Source organism: Meleagris gallopavo, chromosome 5, assembly GCF_905368555.1.
Source record: "Meleagris gallopavo chromosome 5, MGAL_WU_HG_1.1, whole genome shotgun sequence".
Taxonomy (NCBI): domain Eukaryota; kingdom Metazoa; phylum Chordata; class Aves; order Galliformes; family Phasianidae; genus Meleagris; species Meleagris gallopavo.
Window position 1 is genome coordinate 21,735,529 of NC_139408.1, and position 25,719 is coordinate 21,761,247.

The 25,719-nt window shown below is 49.8% G+C and overlaps 2 protein-coding genes across 14 annotated transcripts in view; one reads left to right on the forward strand and one right to left on the reverse strand.

The window, feature by feature from the left end:
- The window catches only part of TSPAN18 (tetraspanin 18), a 104,345-nt gene extending 100,093 nt beyond the window's left edge, over positions 1-4,252 (forward strand). For all 13 annotated transcript variants that reach the window (XM_085224617.1, XM_085224616.1, XM_085224615.1 and 10 more), the window contains one exon: positions 311-4,252. In XM_085224617.1, the coding sequence (XP_085080743.1) occupies positions 311-358 (48 nt within the window). In that variant the 3' untranslated portion in view covers positions 359-4,252. The remainder of the gene's footprint in view (positions 1-310) is intronic.
- On the reverse strand, positions 4,245-23,541 carry TP53I11 (tumor protein p53 inducible protein 11). The gene is made up of 7 exons (XM_085224627.1): positions 23,373-23,541; positions 11,365-11,889; positions 10,264-10,322; positions 9,715-9,763; positions 9,207-9,303; positions 8,268-8,369; positions 4,245-7,286 (listed from the first exon to the last, which is right to left on the reverse strand). The coding sequence occupies exons 2-7, from the start codon at positions 11,491-11,493 to the stop codon at positions 7,153-7,155; spliced, it is 570 nt and encodes a 189-aa protein (XP_085080753.1). The 5' UTR covers positions 11,494-11,889; positions 23,373-23,541; the 3' UTR covers positions 4,245-7,152.
- Positions 23,542-25,719: the final 2,178 nt, after the last annotated feature.

The window sequence follows — 25,719 nt, forward strand, 5'->3', positions numbered from 1 at the left end:
TGGTTAATGTGCTCCAACTGCCTTTGCTTTAAAAATTTCAGTTTAGAGACTGACATTGTACTGGGCTAGGGGCTTCTCCGTTATCATCCCACATTAGCTCTTTGGTGGTGTTCCAATGGAACGGGCTTCCCCCAGAAGGATGTTAGATCTGGAGAGACGCTGGGTGCTTGCCTCAGTACCCATATTTTGTAAAGGAGAGGGAACTGGGCATTGCCCCCACGAAGGCCCCCCTGCACCATTCTTCTGGAAAGTGTAGCTCTCTCTTACTGTTCTCCGTTTTATTTCTTCCCTCTTCTTTCCCCCTTCATAGCTGTTCGCCATGATTTTTGCCATGTGTCTCTTCCGAGGGATTCAGTAAGAGGCACCCTGTGGACCATCGCATTCCCAACATTGGAATGATGCTTGGAAGAAAGAAGGAAAATCAGACGAAACACAACCTGAAAACACACAAGAAACTTTATTTTTTTTAACAAAATGGGGTAGGGGGGAAAAATGGAGGGGAAAAAAAAAAAAAGAGGGTTGTAATATATGAATGACCAAAAGGATTGTACTTCAGGGGCTGGAACTTTGAGGTGATGTGCACTACACTGTACACCGGACCCTTGCCCAGAGCCACCCACAGCAGCTGTGGAGCAGGAGCCCAGTGCAGCCACTTACGCTATGGACAGATGGAGCCTACGGGGAGGATAGGAGCACAAGGACAGCTGTCCCTCCCACCTGTCAGTGCAAAGCCGTGCCTGCCATGCACAGCTTCATCGTGATTTAGACAGCAAAGGACTGAAGAACAGCAACCCAAGGGCAGCAAGGTTGCAGCAGGCAGCGATGTTGGCCAAAGTCTGGGACTGCCCAGGTGGGTTTCCAACAAGTGGTGCTGGTGGCTCATCTAAGAAACAGGCAGTCATTGCTTGTGTGATTCTGGCTTTAATTCCCAGCCACAGAGTGAAAACTCACATTCTTCCTTGTATGTAAGCTTTGCCCCTGTTGCCTGAAACTTGTCAGAGAAGTCAAACACTTCAGGCAATCTGGCTTTTCTCTGGAACCCTAAACGGGGGCAGAGTGGTCTCACTTAAACATGGGACTCATCCAGGGCTGGCTGATGGTCAAGAGTTTGAGGCCTGCCTTTCTGATTTTTCCTTTTTTGTTCAGTGTTACTGGGAAGAAAGAAAAAAAAAAAGAGCAAGTTCCCTGCTGTGTTCCTATTCCCTGGGAAAAATGATGGCTCTGGTCAAGAATAGCTGATTCTGCTGCCTTCCTGAAAGGGGAGGTAATAGTGTTTAATACTTGTCAGCCTTTGCCTTTCACTTAATCCTTGCAAAAACCACTCTGTGGTGTTGTTATTAGTATATGAGGGCTGCTCTGAAAGTAAAGCCTCCTATTGTATTATATTTGCCCACAAAGACAGAGGCGGATGTTGATAGTATGGCAGTAGAGGTTGAACCTTCCCATCAGTATCACATTATATATTATTGGTATACAACAGATGGCAGGAGAAGGGGCAGTTTGACAGAATGGTGTCAGACATGCAAGTGCATATGAAGCAAAGGTGTGTCATAGAATTCATCCTTGTGGAAAACATGGCACCCATTGACATTCATCAACTTGCTGAATGTTTCTGGAGACCAAACAGTAGATGTGAGCACAATGAGGTGGTGGGTGGTGCATTTCAGCAGTGGCGACAGTGGGCCACCTCCACTGGTGCAGATATTTATGAGCGTGGCATGCAGGCTCTTGTTCATCGCTAGTGAAGGTGCACAGCTAATGGTAATGATTATGTTGAAAAGTAGTGATTTGTAGCTGAGAATTTGCTCTATCAAATACTGTTATTGTGCTCTTTGTTGTAGTTTCCATGGAAATAAATAGGAGGCATTACTTTTGGAGCAACCTATGTATATTTGCAGTGGATTCCTACAAGCTTTACTGCTCCAGCAGGAGTTCCAGGCATGGTACATGATGAGCCCGAGGTTCATCAGCCACTCCCATGCTGTTTACCTTATGCTGTCTCGTGGTCTCATTTCTGCTCTGGGGATTTCCCCTGAGGCTTTCCCACGGGCTCATAACAAAAGCATCAGGTCAGGATTGTTCTTGTCTGCCTGTTAGTTGAGAGCGTTTCCTCCCTTAAGATAGTTTGATGTTTTGCCGATTGTTATCTACTTAATCATTTGGAAATGAACTTGAGAAACATGCCCAGGACTGGATGTTGGTCAGAGATATTAAGGTGGAGCTGAGATCCCAGGCAGGATCTGGGAGCATTCAGTGTGCAGCTGCTGTGACTACTCCAGCTGCTTCTCCAATGTTCATGGTCATCGACAAAAACAGGTCACTGGTTTCTCTCCTCTGGAAGCCTCAGCCCCTGTTGGCTTTGTCATTCCGCTGGTTGCTCCCTGACTCCAAACTCCCTCCATCTGGAGGAAGATGGAAGAGACTGCTTTTTTCTGTTTAGCTTATATCTCTTTATAGTCTTAGATTAAGGAGCACTTTTATATAGGGTTAAACCAGTCCATCCAAAAGCGGTAGCCACTGCCAAGGAAGGAAAGGGGGAAGAAGGCAGCAGTGAGGAGCCAAGCAGCAGCCTCCTGCCTTGGCTTGACAGCAACAGGTATGCTTTGGCCACTCCTTACACCATGGGGTCTGTGTCCGCCATGCGGATGCAAGTGAGTGGATGTGCAGGCTGCAAGGCAGGAAGGAAAGCAGAAGAAAGAGTGGTCCGTAATAAACAAAGATCCTGGCTAAATATCCTTGCTGGAGAGCTGGGATACAAAGGAATGGGAAAGAGGCCATAAAGCTTTTCCAGGCTTCATTTGAGAAAAGCAGGAGAGAGCTGGGGCAGGTAGGGCAGCAGCCCACCTGCACTGCGTCAGCATATTCCAGCAGGAGAGTGTGAGGCCAGGATTGCTGAGTGGCCTCAGATGTTGTATTAAACTTCATGGAAAGCTTTTCTGAGTGGTTTCCCTCTGGACCTGTATTTAATGATGCATTTTAGCATTAAATTCTGGCCTGTCGTTTAATAAAGGAAAACAGTTTTGCTAGCCAAAACCAGCAGTATTTTCACTAAACAGCAGGTGCTGCTCTTAAAATAGGAAAAGTCTGTTGTATCTGCTGGTCGTGCAGGAATGGGGCACTGCACCAGAGCCAAACTCAAACAGAGGAAAGGAAGCGTAACTGCTTCAGGAGCTGGTGTCAGTGGCTGTTCTGATAGAGCCACTTGCAGGGGAGGAACGACCCCATGAGCGGAGATGGCAATTTGGATAGAGGTGAGCAAGAGAAGCAGAAATACTTCAGAAGACTGAGGTAAGATCGCTGCAGGCTTATTTCACTTTGGCCTTCCCAGTTCTATACTGTGTTCTTTAGTTTTAGCTCACAGCCTTTCTCTCCCTATCACTTGCCCTTATACCTTCAAAAGACCCTTTATTCTTCTAGTGTTCTGGTCTTTGTGCAGTTGTTTCCCCTCTCTTACCTTCTCTGATTCCCCACCGCTCTTTTCTGCATTAAGACTTCAATTCTCTGCAGCTGTGCCGCTGGGAGCACAGCTTGAGGTCACCGCAAAGGCCAGGCAGCACATTTAAATGAGAAATGGAGATCGTTGTAGAGATAAGGGCAAGCCTGAGAGTACCTGTGGAATAGGCAACAGGCAGAAGGAGTTGATTCCACGGGTAGTTAATGAACAAGGGAGCACAGAAGGCAGACTCCTGTTATATGGCAAAGCATGTCAGTTTGTTGTTTTTGTCCAATGGTAATGTGGCCACCCCCCTCTGTTGTACAGTAGTTTTTCTCTTTTCAGAGGAGTAGGAAGGAGAAGCAGCTGTATTTTTGTATTTGTTTTTAGCAGCTCCGGTGAATCTGGGGGCTCAGACTGCAGTCGCTGCTGGCTGCAGAGCAGAGGGGGCTGTGGCTGCCTGGCTGCAGTGCGATGAGCACAGCCTATGCACCTTGGGGGGAATAGTGGAGAGCAGCCCCCCATCCCTGCCCCCAGCTGTTATTTAATGCTCAAATGACTGTCACAAATGCCTGGGAAAAGGGCTGCGTGTGAAATAATGATGTTGGAAATCTATTTTAAAAGAAAAACCTGTAAATGTTCTTTTTATTAGATAGTGGAGCTAATTTATCCTGTATTCCCTACTGTAATGCTTTTTTATATTGAAAGGAATTTTTTTTGGTAATATAAAGCAGAACACAAGGCTGAAGCACTCTGCACGGTTTTTGTGTGCGTTTCTTAAAAAAAAAAAGTAAAAAATAAAAGAAAGATATTGTGACAGTGAAGTGAAACGGCTTTAATTTTCACTATTTGCTTGGTGTTAAGTACAGTCACTTTCTTACCAAAGGGAAAAGAATAAAGTCAGTTACAGCAGCCAAAATGAGGTATAAACTCAAGTGTCCCGTTCTCCCCTTCCCCCCAAGTAAAAACCCTTGACCAGAAAGAATTGGCCAGCTTAGGACAGACAGACAGACAACCTCTCTTTTGTCACCAGCTCCAGTTTGCCAGATGGTGGTTAGGCGTAAATAAGGCGATGCAGAGAGTTCCGTAAATGTAAGCTTTCTTCACCCTCAAAAGCGAGGGCTCGAGGAATGCAAGGGTTTGGTTCTCCCCCATGGAACAGGGTCAGTCCTGCCTGTGCCTGCTCAGAGCACAGCCCTTGGAGAGCACGGCCTGCAGCCCTGCCCGGCGCTACACACATGCAAGCACGTGAATTGCAAACTGTCCCTGGGGAGATGACGTCAGTCCAAAGCTTTTCTCACACTTTAACAGATAAGGAAACTGAGGCCAATGGAGATCTTCTCTCAGCACATCAGAGCCTGAAGTGATGCCTCAGGCTTTTGATCCCAAGTTATGTATTTAGTTGTCACCTGCAGCCATGATCCCAGCACCGCTATCCTTAGGGATGCGGTACAAAAGCTTCAACATTCCCTTCCCTTTTTCCCCCCAGTCTTTATCACTGATGACAAACAAGCACACTCGTTTTCTGGCAACACTGCAGATAGACATCAAATGGCAAAACCAGAAGTGGCTCACTGTTCTAAGTCTTGAAGAGACAACAGGGAACTAAAGAAGAATCTGACCTCATCTGATCTAAAGCTCCATTGGAGAGCTTTCACGGTACCCCTATCTTCTTTAACCATCAAGAAGTCTTAAGAAAGCTGCTTTCACATACATAGTGCACTGACTCATTTCTCTCACCTGCTAGTTGGCATTTCCAGGTATCCTGATCAGGCAGCCAGCCACAGCCCCAAAGTCACTACGCAACTAAGATCCTCATCTGCTGCCAAAGTGAAGGGAAGAGGACAGCATGAAGAAGGCTCTCCATTTCCTCTTCTGTAAGATTGCTCTTAGTTTGGTCAGTTTTACTTGTTTTTTTTCCTAGAACCACTATTTCCCACCCCTTAAACCCAACAATCAGTCTGTGTATACATTCATGTGACCAAAACACAAAGACTCACGCTTCACTTACCTATACCAACAACTGCAGCTGCAGCACTGGGCTGCATGCACTGTGCTGCCCATGCGGCCAGTGTGCAGGGTGGGAGCACAGCCAAGGCTGCTCTTAAATAGAAATTTTAGTTGCTCGCTACCCTGTTTTGGACTTGTTGAAAGCAGCTTGAAAGTAGGAAGCTCCGGCATTCAGCTTGCCTCTGCCTTGGATTAATTTGTAGAAAGAAGCTGCAGTGTTTCCTGGTTCAGCTACTCCCAGTGTTCTTACCTGACACTTCGCATGGCCAACACATGCAATCATCCAGTGTTCCAACACCAAGGCAGCTGCTTCTAAACGCCAACAACACAAACACACCATACAGTAACTACCCGCTAGCTTCTTCTAACTCTATGAAGGTACCAGACAGCAAACAGCTGTAGCTCCCTGTCTCACCACTGATCTGAGGTCTGCTGGTCACACAAGCACTGTTTGTGTAGGCATCCTTCTACTGGGACTTTGGGATGTCAGCTCAGTTCCAGGGCTCGCTTTGATCCTGCCAGCAGTAGCCTGTAAGTCCATATCCTGTTGCAGCCCTTCTGGCTTCAGTCCCACGTGGAACAAGAATGCAGCCTCCAGCTGTGGACAGGGATAATCTACAAGGAAAGCACTAAGAAGTTGGGCACCCAATGCTGTTAAGCCCAGGAGATGTGGGAGAAACTGGCCAGTGAACTCTATAGCACATTCAGTCCTTTGCTAATTGACAGTAATGCCTTCATATGCTGCTCCACCTGTGCTGTTCTTTGTAGCAGTTAAACAGTATCCTAAGCACCTCAATGGGACAAACTTTGGTCCGACAAGCTCACTGCTTTCACAACAGACTCCAGTTCCCCCTTAACTGAAGCCACATCCCCTCTGCCTCACAGTCGCCACTACCAAAACTACTGCAAAACCGCAGCTGTAAGAAGTGTTCTGGGATGAAGGAGATGGGATGCCGGCATAGGAACATCATGAAGCATCCTAACCAAAGGGATGTCTCCACTCAACAGGCTTTTTTCAGTAGCTTCCTTTACTTCTCACCTAGTACAGTTCAAGCTGTGCCACTGTTCCCAGTGCTATCCTTACATGGGGAACAAGCAAAGAGTTTCTTTCGCTGCCTCTCCTGCCAAGCTTTGCAAACACCCAGTGCAAAAATAAAACCAGGGCTAGCACCTCCAGCAACAAGGGAAGAACAGCTGTCTGCAAACTCAGCAGCACTGACCCTCAACAAGCTCCCACCCAGGCAAGCAGTCAGCACGTGCTAACAGGGACATGGGCCAGGCACACGAGGATGCATGCCAAGAGGCACGTGTGAGACTCACCGAGGAGAGCAGACAAGTCCTTCACTGGACAGAGATTTGGTTTCTTGTTTTGTGCTTTGTTTAAGGGTTTTAGAGCCTGTGATCCCATCAGCCAGTTCTCCAGGAACCTGGCTCCTTTCCCTGAGCCCCCCTAGGCCTCCCTGAGCCCACCTCATGCTCTTGCCACCTGCAGAGGGGCTGCTGGGGGTTCCACAGGATACTGCTCTCCCCACACATCACCTGACAATGCCACCAGCACCGGGTTACACACTGATTCATGCCGGTAAGTGGAAAAGAAGTAAATCACTTTATAACAAAAAGGAACTAACAAAAGAAAAGTTATAATTATAATGCAAAATTACCGACACAAACCCCCCCTCCCACCCTTCCCATGACAAAAAGCCCAGGAATTAGACTTTCTTGGGACGGCGTCCAACTTGGTAATAATAATAAATGCTGATGAGAACAAAGAAGACTCGGCTGACCAGGAGGAGTACAGCACCCGTGGCCATTCGGCTGCTCTCAACCAGGGAGATGGTGGTAACTGGAAGAGAAGGAAGGAAATTAGGCAGAGATTGGTAGAAGAAAACAAACGCAGTGGCACATCCCTGCTTTCTACTGCCCTCTAACGTAGCTTCTTGGAGAGACCTGCAGAGCCTTGAGAATGCAAAAACCTTTCCACCCTCACACATGCAGCAAACCTGCAACACAAGTGCTTAGGTAGATTGATTTCACAGCCTTAACATTAGCCACAGGTACACAGGGCTCCCATTAATAGGGGCACTTCTCTAAAGGTAGCTCTGTACAGACACAGCCAGCCAGTCTGATGCCTGGACTCAAGTGTTAACTATGGGATCTATTCTTAAGCTTGCTTTGTGATTCGACCCCTTCAGTGCTGATAAATACTTGTCAAAAGTGGAAGCGCCCATAAGATATGCATGGTCCACTCCCCGTTTCCTGAGCATCTCTTTTCTGTTACTAACACAAGCTACTTTATAACGCAATTAGTGAACTGCTAATAAACACATTACAAAAAGCCTTCAGTGCTAAATATAGATATGCCCCCCAAAAAACAAGCTGAGCTATAACACTCTGTTTTGGTAAGACTGGACCTCCCTCCCTTTTTATGTAGTTACCACACCCTCTTCTGGTCAGCCCCAAGATCGCAGCAACCCTTCCAGGAGGTGACCTGTGCTGGCTGTAAAGGCCTAGGTAGCAATTGGATGAATTGGCAAATAAATGAATTGGCATCTTCCCTTCACCTGGGCTCCCTCTGGTGAGCAGCCCGAGGCAGAAGCTACCCCCATGGGGAATGAAAAGGGAGAGGAGCTGGCAGAGAAAATGTCTCCAGGGACAGTAATCTCTGCCTTATCTGGTAGAGCAAAGGAGCCCTGTGTAACGCCGGCTGGACTCAGCACAGGGACAGCTGAGCATATGGTGTTAGGCACAATCCCTCTTGCCCACCCTGAGCTAGAGACAGCCCACACCCCACCCCATGCTTCTTCCTCTGGTCTCAGCTGCTCACCCAGGAACTGCACGGCAAAGTAACACGCCTCCGTCAGCAGGGTCCAGCGGATAATGACTTTCTCAGCCGTGTATAGAGCGTTCCACATGATGAGCGAGATGCCTGCCAAGCAAAAACAGCACAGCTGCTCTGAGGGCCAGGGAACACCAAGACAGGGCAGCCCACCCGCCTGCTCCAGGTGAAGTATTTCAGAACTCAGAGGGTGGATGCAGGGGAAGCAGCACTGCCAGCAGCTGTGCTCCCCTTTGCCCACTGTGGCTGCTGCACTTCCAGCCATCCCCACGAGATGCTGCTGTAGCCTGCTGGAAGGAGGCAGCCACTAGCCCACCTATGTGAGGGCATCCCAGCCCTGCTGCCTGCCTTCCATCCTAGCCACCTCCCCAAGCATTTCTTGCCAGCACCTAGCTGCCTTTTTGCATCAGGCACCACAAGTTGACAGCCTCTAAAAGGAGACTGGGTGGGTGCCCAGCAGCTGCATTGTCTGGTAATGCAGCTCAGGAGCACAGCAGTCACAGGATGCCATTGTGTATGGGAACTGTTGAGTCACAGCCTGAACCACTGATTGAGCACCTGGGGAAAGGACCCTGTCAGCCCTAGCAGCACAGGTGAAGGCAATTCAGCTGTGTGACCTGAAGGGGTGGAGCCTGGCTGCACGTCTCTTAGACCTCATTTAGGGGCTGATGGTCACTAGGAAAGGATCTCCAACCAGAGACCCTTCCTTTGTGGAGTTTTCCCTGGAGCCTTGGACTTCAGAGATGGGTGAGCACTTTTACTTTGTAATACCATTCCATCAGTGCTAGTCTCTTTGCTACTATGCTCCTATACCCTATAGTATACTATACTGTGTTGACCTTTCTGATTGTAGCACACCCCCTGCCCTTGTTCTCCTCCTGCCCTCTCCCCCTATTGCTCCACACCCAATGCTGGCATAGCACTCACTGAGGAGGGCTCCTCCATAGAGACGGATGGGAGTCTTGCTGCTCACCGACTCCTCATTGAAGATGGTATCGTAGAGCTGATCAGGGAAAGCCAGGGCCTGGAGGAGGAATGGGAGAGACTCAGCAGCACCTTCCCAGCTCTGTCAGAATGTGCTATCTCGGGCAGAGGGAAGTGGTGCTTGATGTGATCAGAGCCCTTGGCCAGGAAACTGGAAATTAAGGAGGTGCGAGAGATAACAGTGTGTCAGCTGCTCACTCTAAGGCCAGTTTCTACGAGCAAGGCTGTCGTGCCTTGTGTGGTTTACGAACCTGCTAATGAAAACTGGAAATGGGAACAAACCGCCAAGGGCACTGCTGGCAAAACTCCTTACAGAGTTACAGCGAGGGCAAAGGCCTCTCAGGAGAAAGCACTGGTGGTTGTAGAAGGCAGAGAAAGGGGAAGAAATGGCTGAGGAGCCACACTGTGGCATCCAGGAACTGGTGGTACCTAGGCTGCCGCCCTCACTTACCATGATGGCCACACCGGAAAACATGACGGCAGAAACCAGCTGCCAGACCCTGCATGGAAGACAGAGGACCTACAGTGAGCACAGAGGCAAACATATCTCTCCTGCTTCTCAACACCTTCCTGACTGTCTGCGTGGTTATTAGCCATTATACTCCATCCTCATGCAGCTGAGGCAGTCACAGGTCTTCTGCACAAGGATGTGGGCCCCCTGCACACTGCTAGTTCCAGCCTCACTAGCCAGGGAGAGCTGAAATCCTGCCCTGCACACACACAGAGGAGGGAAGGGACTCTACAAAGAGATCAGGGAGCACCTCTGGCCCTGTACAGCCTCCACACCTTCCAGCTCCTGTCAAGAGACCAGAGCTCATGTCCTTCAAGCTGTTCACAGGGGAAGAAAGCTGGACCAGTTTGGCTCTGCAGCCCTGAGAAACCCCTGCAGGGGGCAGTAAGGCTATATGGCAGCAGAGCTGGTGTTGGGGATAGGGCTGGCAGGAAGAGTGTGGCCAGGTGGTCTCTGATGGGCCAACTCTGAGGTGTCCCTGTGCCTTACCTGAGCCCCAAAGGTTCCCGGACAGCAAACTTGATTTCATTTCCCAGGACTTGACTAATCTGAAATCCAAAGAAAAGGCACAGGGTGACTGAGGAGACCCTTCCCCAGCCTTTAGGCAGATTCCTCATCCTAGAGGACACACCTTAACCCCAGGTGGGAGTCTATCTTCAAGAGGTCTGATAGGAGGACAAGAAAAAGGAATTTCTCTACAATCCCTTAGTCCCAAAGCCTGCTGAAGACTGACTTGATTTTCAACAGGGTCAGCCTTCACTGCTCCTGACCAGGATCAGTAGGGCTGGGCCAGTGTTAACTTCTGTTTCTCACTGCCATGTAAGTAGGGACCTGCTTCTTCCCACTTGTAGACTGTGATCCTCACTGATGAACCACCACAGCTGCAGAGGCAGAACTGCTTGGGAATTTCCCCATAGAAAGGAGGTGCAGGATGGTTCACAGGAGGGCAGGAACCAGGCAATGCTCAAGAGGGCACTTGGGACAGGGCTCTTGAGAGATAAGCCCTTGCTCTCCAGCTCTGGTATTTTGCTAAAACAGATTGTGCACATTCATTTGCAATTCGGACCTCTTCAGAGAGGCGCCACTTTGTTTCTTGAATCACTGCTCCAATTTGCAGGGCACAGGTACTGGTATGTGATGAGCAGCGTAATTGGCTGTGCTTTGCTCTGCTGGTACTGAGCTGGATAATGGATGTCTCAACAATAACATTTCACCAATGGATTAAAACAACTTAAAGGCAGAGCTCAGTACATTACTGTGAAAAGTGGTTTCAGGCAGCTTTTGTGCATCCACCAGGCTACACTGCCTGGCCCTGCTAAAGGGCAGCAACAATCTTGTCGTGGCAGCCCTTACAGGGCAGAGCTGGTAGTTCTAGTTTTGTCACAGAGGCTGCAGAAGACAGGTGTTGGGGAAAATAAAGTGACAGTGGGTTTTATCCATGTGCTTTAGTTACCCAGTGGAGGACACTTCACAGATTTGCCGGCTGCTTCCCTGCAGCAATAGCCTCATTGCTGCAGGGAACAGCATGGAGCACCCGAGTGTGGGACCAGGGACATCTCCCTACACTGATGGTGACCCAGTGCACCTTACCTTGGAGCGATGGACCTCGCCATCATCATCCTCGCCACCAACCCCCAGGATCTTGCGTGTCTTCAACCTGCTCACCAGGTCAGTCTGGCTATGTTTCTTCATCAGCGGCGGGGGCTGCTTGGCCGCCATGGCGGTGTGTGGGCCACAGGCCTCCGATCCGCTGCTGGGAGAGCTGAGGGGAGAGGCCTGAGCCACACTGGCTGGGAATGCTGTGGGGCCAGGCCCCACGCTTGCAGGGCAGCCTGGGGTACAATTCTCCTGCTCCCTGGCAGAGGGAGAGCAACTGCCTCCAGCCCACAGAGCTCACAGCTGTGAGGCTGTAGGAAGCGTTTTCACATGAAATCTCGCAGGGTTCAGAAAATAAAAACTAAAAAAAAAAAAAGCACAAAAAATCCTTCTGCTAGGCCAACAGATGGCTCCTCATCGCCCTGGTGCTGAGGTAGGGAGCTGTGGGCTGCCCATGCTGTCTGTGGGGAAGTCATCCAGGTCTGCGAGGAGGAGGGCACCAGCTGTCACCACGACCTTCTGGAGAGGAAATAAAGAATCAGCAGTGTGCCCACGGAAGCACCAAATGGGCTGCCCTGCCTAGCCAGCCTCTTCCATCAGCTCTGCCACAGGAGCTGTGTGAGCATGGGGCACCGTACTGCCATCCATAACGTGCCTTGTGTGCATGCCTATGCACTGAGTGCAGCCTTGAGCTTCACCAGCACGTGCAGTGAGCTGTTTGGACCTAACCAACTTTAATGATGGAAAAGAACGCCAAGATCATTTAGTCCACCCAGCAACCCATCACCACATGCCTGCCAAACAAGGTACGTTCCAGCACAGCAGTGTCTGTGGCCCTTCAGGAACATGGTACCTCTTTGCTTTTTCACAAACTAAGGCAATTAACTGTTGTTAAACGCTTCCCAGATGAGAGGAACTGAAGTCATTAAATGATGCTCTGCTTTTTGTCTCTTTCCCCTCACTGTGCATCACACCCTCCAGCTCCATCTTGGGCAAAATGCCATGCAGATCTCAGATATTTGTTTGCTTTTCCCCCCAGACACTGAAGCCCAGTGTTGTGCCAGAACACACCAGCCCTACGGATGCAAGATTCCAGAGGCAAGATCCTCTGTGAGGACATGTTCCTTCCTGGGAAACAAATATGACAGCAAACGGAGCACAAATACTGGCTAGGAAAAGAACAAGGCAGAGATAACTGACAGAAGCTGAGACAGAAAAGACAACTTCTGAGTAAGTGCAGAGGTGTCAAGAAAAATCACTCTACATCGTCATCCAGCCCTAAAACCCAGGAAACTCTTGATTTGTGAACTCTTTCCTCCTGATTTGTCTTCCTTTCATCTAAACTCATCCAAACACAAAAATATATTTCCACTTGCCATTTCAGCCCCCAAGAGAGCAGTAGAAAGGTCCCCCACAGGCAGCAGACACAGCTCAGCTGGTCCCAGCAAGCATAGAGATTAAGCACAGGCAATCCCTCACTTTAGTTGCACTTTCTCATGGCTGTCCCAGGAGAACAGAATTTATGCTCATGTCTAAAGAATTCACGAGTCCTCAGAGAGTTATGAAATGAGGTGTCAGTATGTTGGCATCGTGCACACAAGTGTTCTCCTGCTGCCTTGCAAAGGATTTGCCTCTCAGGAAAATTTCTCCAGTGTTGTCCACTGGAGCAGAGACACTTCTGCAGGACCCCAGGGCACACTGACATAACTCTTTGTGATGTGAATCTAAGAGAACTTGCTGGGACAATGTAAAGGCTGAATTCAGTGCTCCAGTATCTAACAAGACCTCTTCAGCAGTCCCAGGCAAGATGTTTTTCAGCAAGCCAGTTCAGTTACTCAGGGCTTTGCTTCTTTTGGACTGGTGGGACTTTTTCTGGTCTTGTTATACTGACTAACTAAGCCCAGGTTCCCAGAAAGTCACTGCCTGTGGCAGCCAGAGTCTAGAAACACTTAAAAACCGAGAAACAGAAGGAAACTGCAAGCAGTGTATCCACTTCCACACTGCAGCGTAAAGCAAGAAGATCAAAAGGTGACTGCTGGTAGAACAGACTGGAGGATGCACAGTGCCCCAGGCGTGCCATACTAACAGCCATTGGGAGTGCACCTTCACCCCACAAAAGTGCTGGGTACCTCCAGCTGCAGAGCTGGGGCCTTTCCCTTCCCTCACACTTTGGTGGGGAGCAAAGAGTAAAAAACAAAACAAAACAAAAAAAGCATCTTCAGATGCAAAGAATTCTGAGGGCGTGACGTAAAGGAAGGCACTGAGGGTTAAAGGGAGAACTCGTAGGCTAAGAGAGATAAATGGCTCTGAGATTATATGGGCAGGCTTGCAATTCTGACCACAGGCAAACAGATAAAAATTTGGCTTCAGCAGTCGCATTGCCAGTTGCCTTCAGGGCGTGAGTTGGTGGAAATTAGCACTACTCTCCCACTAAGAATTTCCACTAATTTGAGGCAAACCAGTGGCCAAAAGCCGGGACAGCATAAGCCAGCTAAAAATGCCACTAAAATAATCACTGAAGGCCATTCTGATACATAAAACCAGGCTCCCACTGTGCTAAGCACAGCTGTGGCACAGCCCTGCAGCCAATCCCATGTCTCATTATCCCCATCTTCCAGGGAAGGAGCCAGTCTAATGAATATTGAATATTAATGAAGAATGAGCTAATGAATGCATTAGCACTAATTCAGTGACATTCAGACAGAAGATGCTGAGGATTTGAAAAATGTTATACTTACATTAATGTATCCTGACACACTGAAAGTTTAGAGGATGTTTTCTATTAGCATATGCATTTTCAAAAGGGAACCTCCAACTCATCCTGCCTTGGTTTTTCTCCTCAATCCTCTTTTCCAGTATCCCAGTGGCTGAGCAGATCAATCAGCACACACAGGAAATTCCTATGCATCCCCAGTGATGGGCAACACCTAGTGCAGATGAGAGAGGACTTCTTTTCCTCCAACAGCCCTTTTCTTCACAGGCTCCAGCCAGGCTCCATGACATTTCAGCAGCCCGAGCTGCTGGTTTCAGAGCTCCTAAGTCAGTATGCCAGAGGCAACCCAAAGTCTTGAGCCCACTGTGATTTGTTGGTGCCACACATTTAACCAAGATGGTGTTATACTTACACAGTGTATGACTCTTTGCCAGAACTCTGACAGCAAACCTGCATGCCCAAGCATTTTTATTGGCCAAGTGGTTGAAAGCCATCAATGAACATGAAGATGCAATACTGTGCCTTCACAATATCACAGGTTGCCATTGCGCCTCCAAGCCCCTGATGTTCCCCACCATAACCTGAAGAGGCATTTCACAGGTGTGGGATCTGAGCCAGGCAAGCAAAACTATGTCTTCTTGTGTCAGGGATACCTGTGTGGGCAGAAACAAAGTCTGGGCTCAAACACAGGGGCACAGCAAAGAAGTGGGCGCACAGACCAGAGCACTCAAACAAGAGCAACACCAGTCAGAAAAGCAAAGATAGCTGTCTGGTGGAAATTAATATGAAAGTTTTTCTTTTATTTTCCAAGAGACTCATCACCAAAGTATCTCGGTGTCTCACAACCCTGCTTCACTATGACTCTCCAGCCGAGGGACAGCTGATATCCCTGTTCTGGAAAGACCAGGAGATTAAAGACGGTATTCACAGAGGTACTCATCACCTTTGCTTCTGCAAACATTTCACTGTTGACTGAGTAAGTGGGATCTAAGACACTCCCTCACACACACAAAGTCACACCGTGTTCAGGGGTATCTGTGACGAGCAGACACCTGAGGCAGATCTCCTCCTGCTCGAGGTAACAACAGAGGTGCGGCCATCTCCATGTTGTCTTTCTGCAGCTGTAAGCCTGCCCTTTCCTAGAGTTCTATCCTAGAGCTGGGATTTGAAATGATTAAGACCTCTCTGCCAGAGCACCACTCTCCCCACTTCCCAGTGGATTTGCTCCATGCCAGCTGCAGCACATAGCTTTGCACATTCCGGGCTACCAGCAGGTCCTACAACAATAACAAGATCAGTCATGTTTTCTGCTGGGAGGAAAACAGAGCAACCCTTGCCCAAACTGAAAGGTACAGATCACTAGCCTAGTAAAAAGAAACACTCAAGCAGTTTCTGGAGTCAGGAAGCCTCAGAGACCACACAGGGTCAGACCTGATCTAGCTGAAAATAATGGGATATGCCCAGGCAGTAAGGCAACTAGAACTCAACCATCGGAGCAGTGAGATGGGACTGCTGCTCCTGCCCAGTCTGGAACAGTCAGTACAACCAAGCAAAGAGGCTGCTTCTGTGTGATTTCTCACCTGGAACAAGCCAGGCACATGGGACCCCCATCCCCAGGAGCACCATGAAACAGGACCCAGCTGTAGCATCAGGAGTGTGTGCCCCAGCTCCTTTATTGCCCATAGGCTTCCAATTTCTTCTTGCAGAGCAAGAACAGGAGAACAGGAGTGAACAAGTTTCCTTCTGTGTCACAGGAAGTGTTATACAGCAATCCAAAGCTGCCAAGGGCTCAGTTTCCCCAGCAGAAAATTAAAAAAGCTCTGTTTGCTTCTCAAGGAGCAATAATTAAATCCAGCAACCACAGCCCTGCTGCTCTGCTAACTACCACCTGCAGCAACACACCAACAGTGAGCCCGAGCAGTAGGCTCCACCTCAGGCAAGAAATGCTGCTCTGCAGCCAGCAGCAGCATACAGAGTAAGTCCGTGGCTCCAGCACGCTCAGGCAGGAACCCTGCAGACCCACAGGTACCATCGTGCACAGCACCCACATGTGCTGGGGACACAGATAACTCAGACATCATTAGCTGATGACCCCAAGGATTTGAGCTCCCTGGGGCACACAGGAGCCAGGAGGATGAAGGAGGAGATGAAATACATCAGGAATGGGCGCTGTTTTTCTTTAAGGGAATGAAAAGAGAATTCTTCTTTGATTTCCCAGCTGTCTCAGACAGGTGTTTGCAAAGACGGTCCCAGCAGCTCAGTGGGCCATCTGTCCTGCAGATGAGTTCTACAGGGAAGCATTAGAAGGAAAAATAAAACCCTCATGCATACACTGGTTAGAAAAAGAAAGAAAAAAAAAGGAAGAGAAAAACCAGCCCCCCCAGAAAACACATATTGAGCTTAGCTGCTGGAAAAGCAGGGCTTTCAAATGTTTCAAAGGTCTATTGTAAAGAAAATCTGTCTGTCATCTCCTCTGTCTCACACCTTAGCAATGAGAGAGGCTCAAAGAAACCCCACAGAGAATAACTCTGGAGGCAGGGAGAAGCCCAGATATACACTGCCTTACCTATGGTAGAGCCACAGCCATGGACTGCATGATGCTGACATGGGGCTGCTTGCATTTCCACCACCAACCTCAAACCTCAGACTTTCTCTCCATCGTGCCCACAAACTCTCCACAATTTCCATTTATAAACTCTCCACGAAGCCGATGCCCTTTGCTCCTAACCATTATCCAGCTCTGCCCCTGTCCAGAACTCAAAAAGGAAATAATACAAAAATTACATTTGGGAAGGCTCAGCCCCCTCAGCCACAAAGCAAGCACAATGTCCCTTTGCATTTCATCATCAAGACTGTAATTTCAAAGCCATTCTTGATGGTTGCATCTCCAGCAACACTATTTCTACATCTGCAGTCCAGTAGGTTAACTCATACAATGTAATGACTGCAATTTAGAAACTACTACAATGGCTACGAACATGAAACGGAAAATAAAATCAATACGGCTGTACTGCTCCTGCATCTTATAAGCAGACTTTTGACCTGTATTGCATATGGATCTGCAGCACCAGCCTGAGAACAGCTGACTGGGAGAATCCCCAGCACCAGCAGGGTCCTTTTTCTTTCCAGTTTTGTAAAAAGGAAAAAAAAAAATAATGAAAACACAAAGGGCTCCTCTTCTCCCATCCTCTGCCACGATCTGACCAGCCTAGGCACAGACAGAGAGGGAAAAAGGGCAGGCAAATACATTTGCATTAAGCAGTGAGAGTGCCTTTTAGTCTGAGCAGACACTTTCTGAGCCCCAGACACACAGACCCCTTCAGCACTCAGGTCTTTCCTTGTGCAAGTGACAAGACTTGCTTCTACCAAGCAGAGCACCTGTAAATCAGTCCTGAGAAGGAATGGCCTCCATGAGCACCAGCCAACAGCTACTTCTCATCAACCCTATGCAGTAGGATATTTCCCATACCACATAGCCACATTCCACATCCTATTAATTCACATTCATGTGCTTTTATGTGCATGTATCTTCTACAGCATATATATGCTTAAATAAATAAGAAAGATATGGTTTGAGCTGAGGAAGAAAGGAGGTGATCTTTGCTCCCCTCTGCTCAGTGTTGAGCTGCCAGTGTTGGAAGGGCCATTGGGGCTGCCAGACCAGAGGAGCATTTTGCATTACCCATATCTCAGTCTCATAGGACAGCAGGACATGGGGAGCAAGCTGGCTGTGGGAGGTCAGGGAGAAGCTACCTCCTGCTCCATTCACTGCGCAGGAGGCAGATGCCAGATTTCATCTCTCAGCCCCACCAATCACCCTGGGACCATGTTTTCACTTCCTCCCAAAGTGATTTGCCAGCATTAAGCCCTGCTCATTTACACACAATTGCAGCTCCCGGTGCACCACTCCCCAACGGCTCAGATAGGCTTAGGAGATGCTTAGCAGAAACCCAGCAGGGACAGGCTCCCAGTGCAACACATAATGCAACTATTTGGTAGTCTACCCGAAAGTGGCAAGAATCTCCCTCTGACACCCTTCTGGTTTCTATAGCAACAGGTTAATGTTAAAGACGTTAAGATGCAGAACTCCTCAGGCTGGGCAAACAGAGATAGCACCGATTTAGGGAAGGGAAACTTCTAAATAGCTGGCGACATGAGAACAGAAGGTTTGCTGCCTTGCTGGTCAGCAGTGCTGCCCCTCTATGCAACCTCACCCGGGCTGTTTAAGCTTTCCCCGTCACATTTGTCCATTCTTCATGGAAAAACAAAGCCACTGCCCAGGTTCATCTCCAGCAGAACCCACAGCCTTTTCCCACAGATGCTGTTCTGCTCCCAACAAGTAGCTCACACAAACCTGACTTTGCTTTTCTTTGGCTGCTAATTCAGGGGAAAGCACTCTGTGCATGCACGTGTGTGCATGTATGTGCACGTTTGTTTATGCATGAGCTGCCGGCTCCGAATTATGCACAGATCAACAAGACACTTTGAATTCCCCAACTGTGAAGTGCGTGACATTTAATCTCAACCTTCCTTTCAGATTTCATAATGTGCGCTATCAGCAATGGGCATTCAGTACACAAGCACCCTTTAGAAAGGTTTCAAAAGAAAAAGATGATAATATAAAGAACCTACAGACTGAAAAAGAAACAGCACCTCGGATGCGAGTGTTCTCCAGCTTCCACAAGAGGCCAGCTAAGTGCCCTGCAAGGAGCACAGAGACAGTCCGCTCCTGTCGCAGGATAAATGCATTTCACAGCTGAAGAGAGTGGGGCTTGGAAGCGTGAAATGTGTCATGGACCCAGAGTTCTCCTCCTCTCCCCATTTTTGGCTGCCTGGGAAGCAGGAAAGGGAAGCCACCCTCATAGGTGCCTGCTGTAGGACGGGGCTGCATCATCTTTTTGAAAGGTTCCTTCCATGCACTGAGCTACATGAGGCTTTTGGTTACAATTATATATAGGCAACACACATATAGGAACTCCTGATTTTAGAATTCAGCTTCTCACTACATGTTCCAGGCAAACACTATCTCACTTCTGCCCACCTCACAGCAGAGAGTCACGCTTTGGGATTATAAAAACCTGACAACAAACAATCTACAAGGAAAGGGGTTCCCTTCTCTTCTGCTGTGCATGGAAAAGTGATGTCCTCAGCAGACCTGCTTCTAAGTCACAGCCACAGAGGATGCACAGCGGCCCAAGGAACTAAAGCAAGATTTCTCTTTTTATTGCAGAGGGGAAGCAAAGGGTTGGGCAACAGAGCACAGCATCAATAAGTTTGCTGTCAAGTTGTCACTTCCAGAGACGGGAAGAACTGAGAGGTTCTCAGAATACTGGATACAAGCTCCAGTAATATCAGCATCATACATCAGCAGCAGTGCTCATGTGTATACATGAATGTGTGTGCATACACAGGGCAGGGCAGGTGGGTGACAAATACCTTACAGGTGTCTGCTGCTCAGAAACACGCCAAACTATGGCCAGCACTTGCTGAGACTTCAGCCATGGTAGCTTAACTTTATTCTCAGTTACCGTGTCCAAGTTAAGTGCAGCCTTTGACGTCTGGCAGACTCTTGCTTTCTGTGAAACAAAGTTTGGGTGCTCTTATTGCTGCTTACTTTTGCAGTAACTTTCTTCCCAAGTCATGAGCAAATTCCAGCTGACTTCAGACAGCACACGGCCAGCTGTGAAAAGCCCCCTCTGCACACAGTGCTTCTGTGTTGTGTGCATTTCCCTCTCTCTTTGCAAGAGGCAGCTTGGGCTTCCATCTGTTTGAAATACAACCCCGCGTGAAGTGCCAGGCAGCTAAAATTTAGTGTTCAATAAAAGGATTCAGAGGAACTTAAAAATCGTGTACCTTTAAAATAGTGTGATTCTCAAGAGAACACCCTACATTCTCAAATTCCTCCATGGTCAATGACCCAGAGTGCCATTTCTGTAGGCACACGGCTCCCCTAAGCTCTGTATGGCATGGCAGCATCTAAGAGGGGCTGGAGTGATTTTACGGCTCAGTAATAAGACTCCTGAATAAAGTCTCAAGGCTCTCCATGGCCATGAACAGCCGAACGACCAGAGGTTTGCACTTTGCTCATCAGATGGAACCAGCACAAAAGAGCCCTTCTGTTGCCATCATGGGTTACTGAACAAATTCGTGCTTGGACAAAACCACCAGCTGAGTCACCCGCAGGGTTTCCTGAAGATTTGTGGGTTTTCCCTGACACTCTCTTGTTCAGATGCTGACACGGCTTCAGACTGTTTACTTTCTCAACCTAGGCAGGATACAGCTACCAATGACACAGCCACAAGCCTTTGTGTGGAGCTCTGCCTGCACCTGCTTTCCCCCTGTGCCAGGGCCCACAGTTGAAGCCTGCCTGATTTTAATAAGAAAAGGAGGGTTTTCTCTGCTGCAGGCAGCAGCAGGCAGCTGCAAAGGGGCTGTGCGTTCATCTCCCTGTGAAGCACAGAATCCCTTCAGACAAACAATTGGGCTGCTGCAGGCAGCATGTCCTGGTGCTCCAGCACATGCACTTCTGCTACATCACTCGTGCTGCTAATGGCACTCCCTAGAAGAAACCACCACGTTTGATTGATTCCTGGCTGCTCTCCCCATGGTTTCTCAGTGCCTTTGACTTGGGTGATCTTAAATCAAATCCCTGACAGTAACTTCAAGGAAGCTCAGCAGCCACAGAGCCTGCTACCAGCCTTTCTGCACGGGCTTCTGAGCACACTGGGCCAATAGCAGAAAATGAGCACAGGGTAAATATGGATGACAGCTTTCTGACTTCCATCATTTGCGGCTCTGGGCATCCCTTTGGGTTCCCGTTTGAATCCCACCAAGGGAGCTGGGTAATACAGCACACACTCCAGCCAACATCTGGCAGGGATTGTCCAGGTGAACACCGGCTGTGTTGTTAAGCAGAGCACTGGAGGAAAAGCAGCCCCATGTAGCAACTGTCCTGCAGGGCCCTGCATATCCCATAGCCTGGTGCTCCCCATCTGCTCTTTGGGCAGCACCACAGATGGGCAAGGACATGCCTGGAGTGGCATTAGCCCCTGCATGTGGCAAAGAACCTCACAAACAGAAGAAACTGAAGAAGGCCAGAGGGTCATTTATCATTCTCCTTCATGTCTGAACTACAAAGCAGTCTCTGGCTGTAGCTGGGTTTGTCTTTGTGAAAATCTTTTAGCTTCTTGAGCACGAATGCTTCCAACTCAGAGTGGACTCATGCCAGCCCATGGACAGAACTGAATCCACACTTTCCAGGAAAAGGGAGGGAATGATGCTGCAGGGAACACCTGGTGACCTCTGAGGTCCTGCTTTTGTTGGTCTGGGGAAAGTCCAAATATATTTGGGGAAAACATTGGGTCTTTTTCTCCCAAGACTTGTTTTCACATTCTTACACCAAAAAAAAAACCCACAAAACTCAGAAGGCCTTTCTATAAATAATGTCCCGATGGTGCCAAGGTCACCATGCCATTCCCCCAGCGTGAGGACAAAATCAGAACATAAACAATCTGAGCATCCTTCTCCTGCACATAGGCCTTTATTCCCCTGTGCCAGGGCAGGGCCTGGAACCGAAGGCATAGCAGCAGGAGACAGACTCCCATGGCCTGATCCCCCAGGTGCAGCTCACATTGTGAGCACCCAAGTCAAGGTGGTTTTTGTGTTTGGGCAGCATCCAAGCAGACCTCATTAGAGGTTTGGGTACTGGCTGTGGCACACACATGGCAAGGAACAAACTGAGCTTCAAATAGCTCCCAATAGAGTATGTGGCCAGCAACTGGCACAGCCCTTTCTCAGCCCAGCTCTGCTGCTAACCTGGGCCTCGAGAGTGCCTCAGGACAAGCAACCACTAGCTGGAGATGTTCTCTGGGCATCTTGCACTCAGTGCTCATTGGGAACACAGGAGCATTTCCCTTTGGATCAGCCTCCAGCAGCTCCAAATGGATAGAAAACCTCAGGCAGAGCATCTCACTGGCTTACTCTTCTGCAGATCTAATGGACCCCCAAGGCATGTCTCTGGAGATGCTCTGCTGTCCTCTCCTCTCTGCAATAAATCCTCACTCTCTGCCACTCTCTGCAACTCTGCCAGCAGAAGGGACAAGTGTCCCCTGAGACCACAGACAGACGCCATCTCTGCAGCCTCTTGTTTGAGATGAGACACCCTCCTCTTTATGCACAAGTGTACAAACAAGGATACAATTGAGAGAAACCAAACCCCACTCTCCCTGTTGCAGGCACCGGGACACCGCTGGCTCACAGCATCATTCTCACACTGTGCGTGCACAAGGGACAAGACATGTCAGCTGGGTACCTTCGTGCCCAGTCTCAGGAACTTGCTTATTTGCGGTTTTCACCAAAATCTATGATAACTTCCTTTGAGGGTAAGAACTTCCCTGTCAGGATAACTGCTATTTATTTATTTTTAAAAAACACTCTTCACCCACAGGCCCTGGACGTCATTACTCAGCAGACCTTGCTTTTGTACGGATAGAGTTACCGAGCAAGTTATTTATGCCAAGTCCAGAATAGCCAGTGCTCTTGCACACTCTGTAATTTCTCATGGCTCAGCTGTACCACTGGTTGCCCTAATGTCAACACAGCTTTGGTCACCGCTGGCACTTCCACCTCCCAGACAGGAGGAGATGGATTACACAGCACCCACGTAACCGCTGGCAGCTCGGACTGCCGGCCTTGCCTCTGGCGCAGCTGCTCAGGGAGCTGCGACGCTGCAGGAGTATGGGAGGCTCGGGGGCCTCCAAGTGCTGAGCAACCCTGCCCCATCCCGCACCCCCTCGCGCCTGGTTCCATTCTGCAGCACGGCTCGTACGTTTCCCTCCATCACAGGCTCCGTTCCCCGGGACCGAGCCCTCCTCGCCTCTCCTGGGCACCGCGCTCCTGCCGTCACCCCACGAGCGAGAGAGGTGGACGCGGTGATGCGACGCGGGACCCGAGCCCTCGAGCAGCGCGGGGAGAAGCCGCCCCCAAGCCGCCGCCGGCCAAGGGACCCACGTGCCGAGCGGCACACGGTCGCCGTCCCCCGCAAGGCTCAGCCGCGCCCCCGGCTCTCTCCCACCCTCCCCCGGCACCCATCCCGCACCTCCCGTTGCACCGCGCACGGGCAGGCGGAGACGTCCCCACCCCCGGGGCTGCTCCCCTCGTCCTCCTCCATCCCAGCCTGCGCGGCTCTGGGGCTCCCTGCGAGCTCCCGGACCCGGTGGGACCCGCGCTCCCCACCCCCGGCAGCGCTCCAGTACCGGCGCCGCCCCCTCCCTTCTCCGCTCTTACTCACCGCTCTACCGCGAGTCTCGGCGGTGGCGGGGGGCCCGGAGCTGCTGCCCCATGGGCACAGCAATGCGGATCAGCAGAATTAGCCGAGCACCGGCGCCGCGCTGCCCGCAGACTGAGCCCGGCCCCCGGCGCGGCGCCGCTTTACCGCGCCCCTCGCCCGCCCCGCCCGACGGGGCGGCCCCGGCCCCGCCGCGCCCCCGTGCCGCCCCCCGCCCGCCCCGGCGGAGGTCACCCGTGGGCTGCGGGGAACAAAGAGCGGCGGTCGAGGAGAGGAGGCGCGGGGTGCTTCGGGAGGCTGTGCGTAGCCCGAAGCCGCCGGGAAGGCTGCCGAGGTGGGGGTTTGTCCTGGCGCAGGGTTAGGTCGGAGGCTGCAGGCGAGTCCCCAGCTCCTGTAATAGTACAGCGAAGGGGAGCGAGGCCCTCGGTGGTGATGCTGTTCAGCCCGGAGGCCTGCCGCACAACTAACTCCCTTCAGAAAACCAAACAAAGGGAACCTGGGCGCGGAGGCTCGCCCTTGCTTCTCCCAGGGAGCAGCAGCCAGGCTAATTCCCGCTGTTCCTCTCAGGGGCTACTGGGCAGTTCCATCTGTGCATCCTTCCATGTATCTCCAGCGTCTATCCCAGCAGGGGCACTCAGGCACTTTGACACTTCAGTTAGCTCAGGCCAGGTGAGACAGTAATGAAGGAGAGTGGAAACGTGGGAAACAGATACCAAATGCTGGAAACAGTTGGCACACGGAGCAGTGTTAGCGGCAGGTGGCTCTGGCTCTGCCCTGCTTCCACCACTCGGTTTTCTGAGCAAGGATTTTGGGGTGTATGTGTGATGTGGCACGTTTCTCTGGCCCAGTATGTCCAGCTGAGGAAGCAAATGGAGGGGGAATGGGGTGAAAGCCATGTAACTCTCTCAGACCCAGTGGACAAGCCATAACGGGAAGCAGTCTTGAAGTGTGCGCTGCGATGAGGTCACTCCCAGCACAAGGAGTCCTTTGAGAAGCAGAAGGATCCTCTGGTGGGAACTGAGATGAGACCTCCCAGATGCCAAGCAATGAAGCATTAGGAAATGGAGCATTTCATCTGACATTTCAGCGGCTGGGTTTGCTGAAAACAGGGAAAAGAAGAACTGAATTTTTGTTTTCAAAGAAAAAATTCAAAATTTCCTAACAAATGCAGTCCTGACTTGGAGCTGGTGAAACATCTCACTGTGTTAACGATAAAATTTTCAGTGTGATAATGCCAAAGCACATATACAAGAGCTGAAGCAGTGTCTGTGTTCCATCTGTGCTCTACGATATTGAAATATTGCAGTGTAATACAAAAGCACACAGAACAAAATGAGACAACCATGTTTTACATTATTGAAGTGAAATAACTGCGATATTGTCAAACAAGGCAAGTCAAAATACGTCGCGTTCACTTTTTAAAATAGAAATTTGCATGTAAAGAAATCTCTCAGAATTTTACCAAAGCCCTTGAGGAGTTTTCAGGCAATAGTGAAAGGCTGTGGCATCGGGGTGAGCAGTGAGGAGCAAATGCCATTTTGCAGAAGTGATCCAAGCGTCTGTGTCACCCCACATCGCGAGGAGCTCCCGCGATGCTCCTGACAGCAGCACAAATGTGGCCGTGTTGCCCTCAGACAAGATCTGAATCCATAAACTGGAGCCCGAGGCCTTCGGCAGCGATTGCTTTGTTCGATCCCACCTCCCACCCGCGTGCTTCTAATTCAGAGCTCCGGGCAACGCCTTTGTCCGCACCACTGAATATGCACAGGGCACTGCCGCAGCCCCAATGTGCCGCATCAGACCTGCTCCCACCCTGCTCCTTTTGGAAGGTGGATATGATGACAAGGACCGTGCCTGAACCTGTAGCTAGGCTTACGCAAGGTCTGCTCTGGGGACGGCAAGGGGAGCACAGAGAGACCTGGGGTGGGCTTGGTGTCCCCAGGCTGCTCTCTTTTAAGGGTGCTGCAATCAGATGGGCCCACGTTGCAGAGAAAACGTGCTGAGAAAGTGGTGGTTTCTGATATGTGAGAAGTGGGGAGGCCTAGAAAGAAGAAAAAGTAGGTTCCAGATTGTCAGAGCTTGCTATACTTTCTGTCCTTTTTTCAAGAAAATCTCAAAAACTGTCATTTCAGGTCAACAAAGCATTTTGATTCAGGGCATTCAGAGTGTTGCATGTGAACCTCTGTATTTAAATGTTTTTGTGTATACCTGATTAAGCAGAAGAATCAGGAGCCACTTGGATGAGAACATAACAATCTCTTCCAATTTTATCTGAAGCATCATAAGACCTCCTCAATGTTTTTGCTGAAATGGCTTTTTCAGGGGGGAAAAACCTCAAAAATCCCAAGTC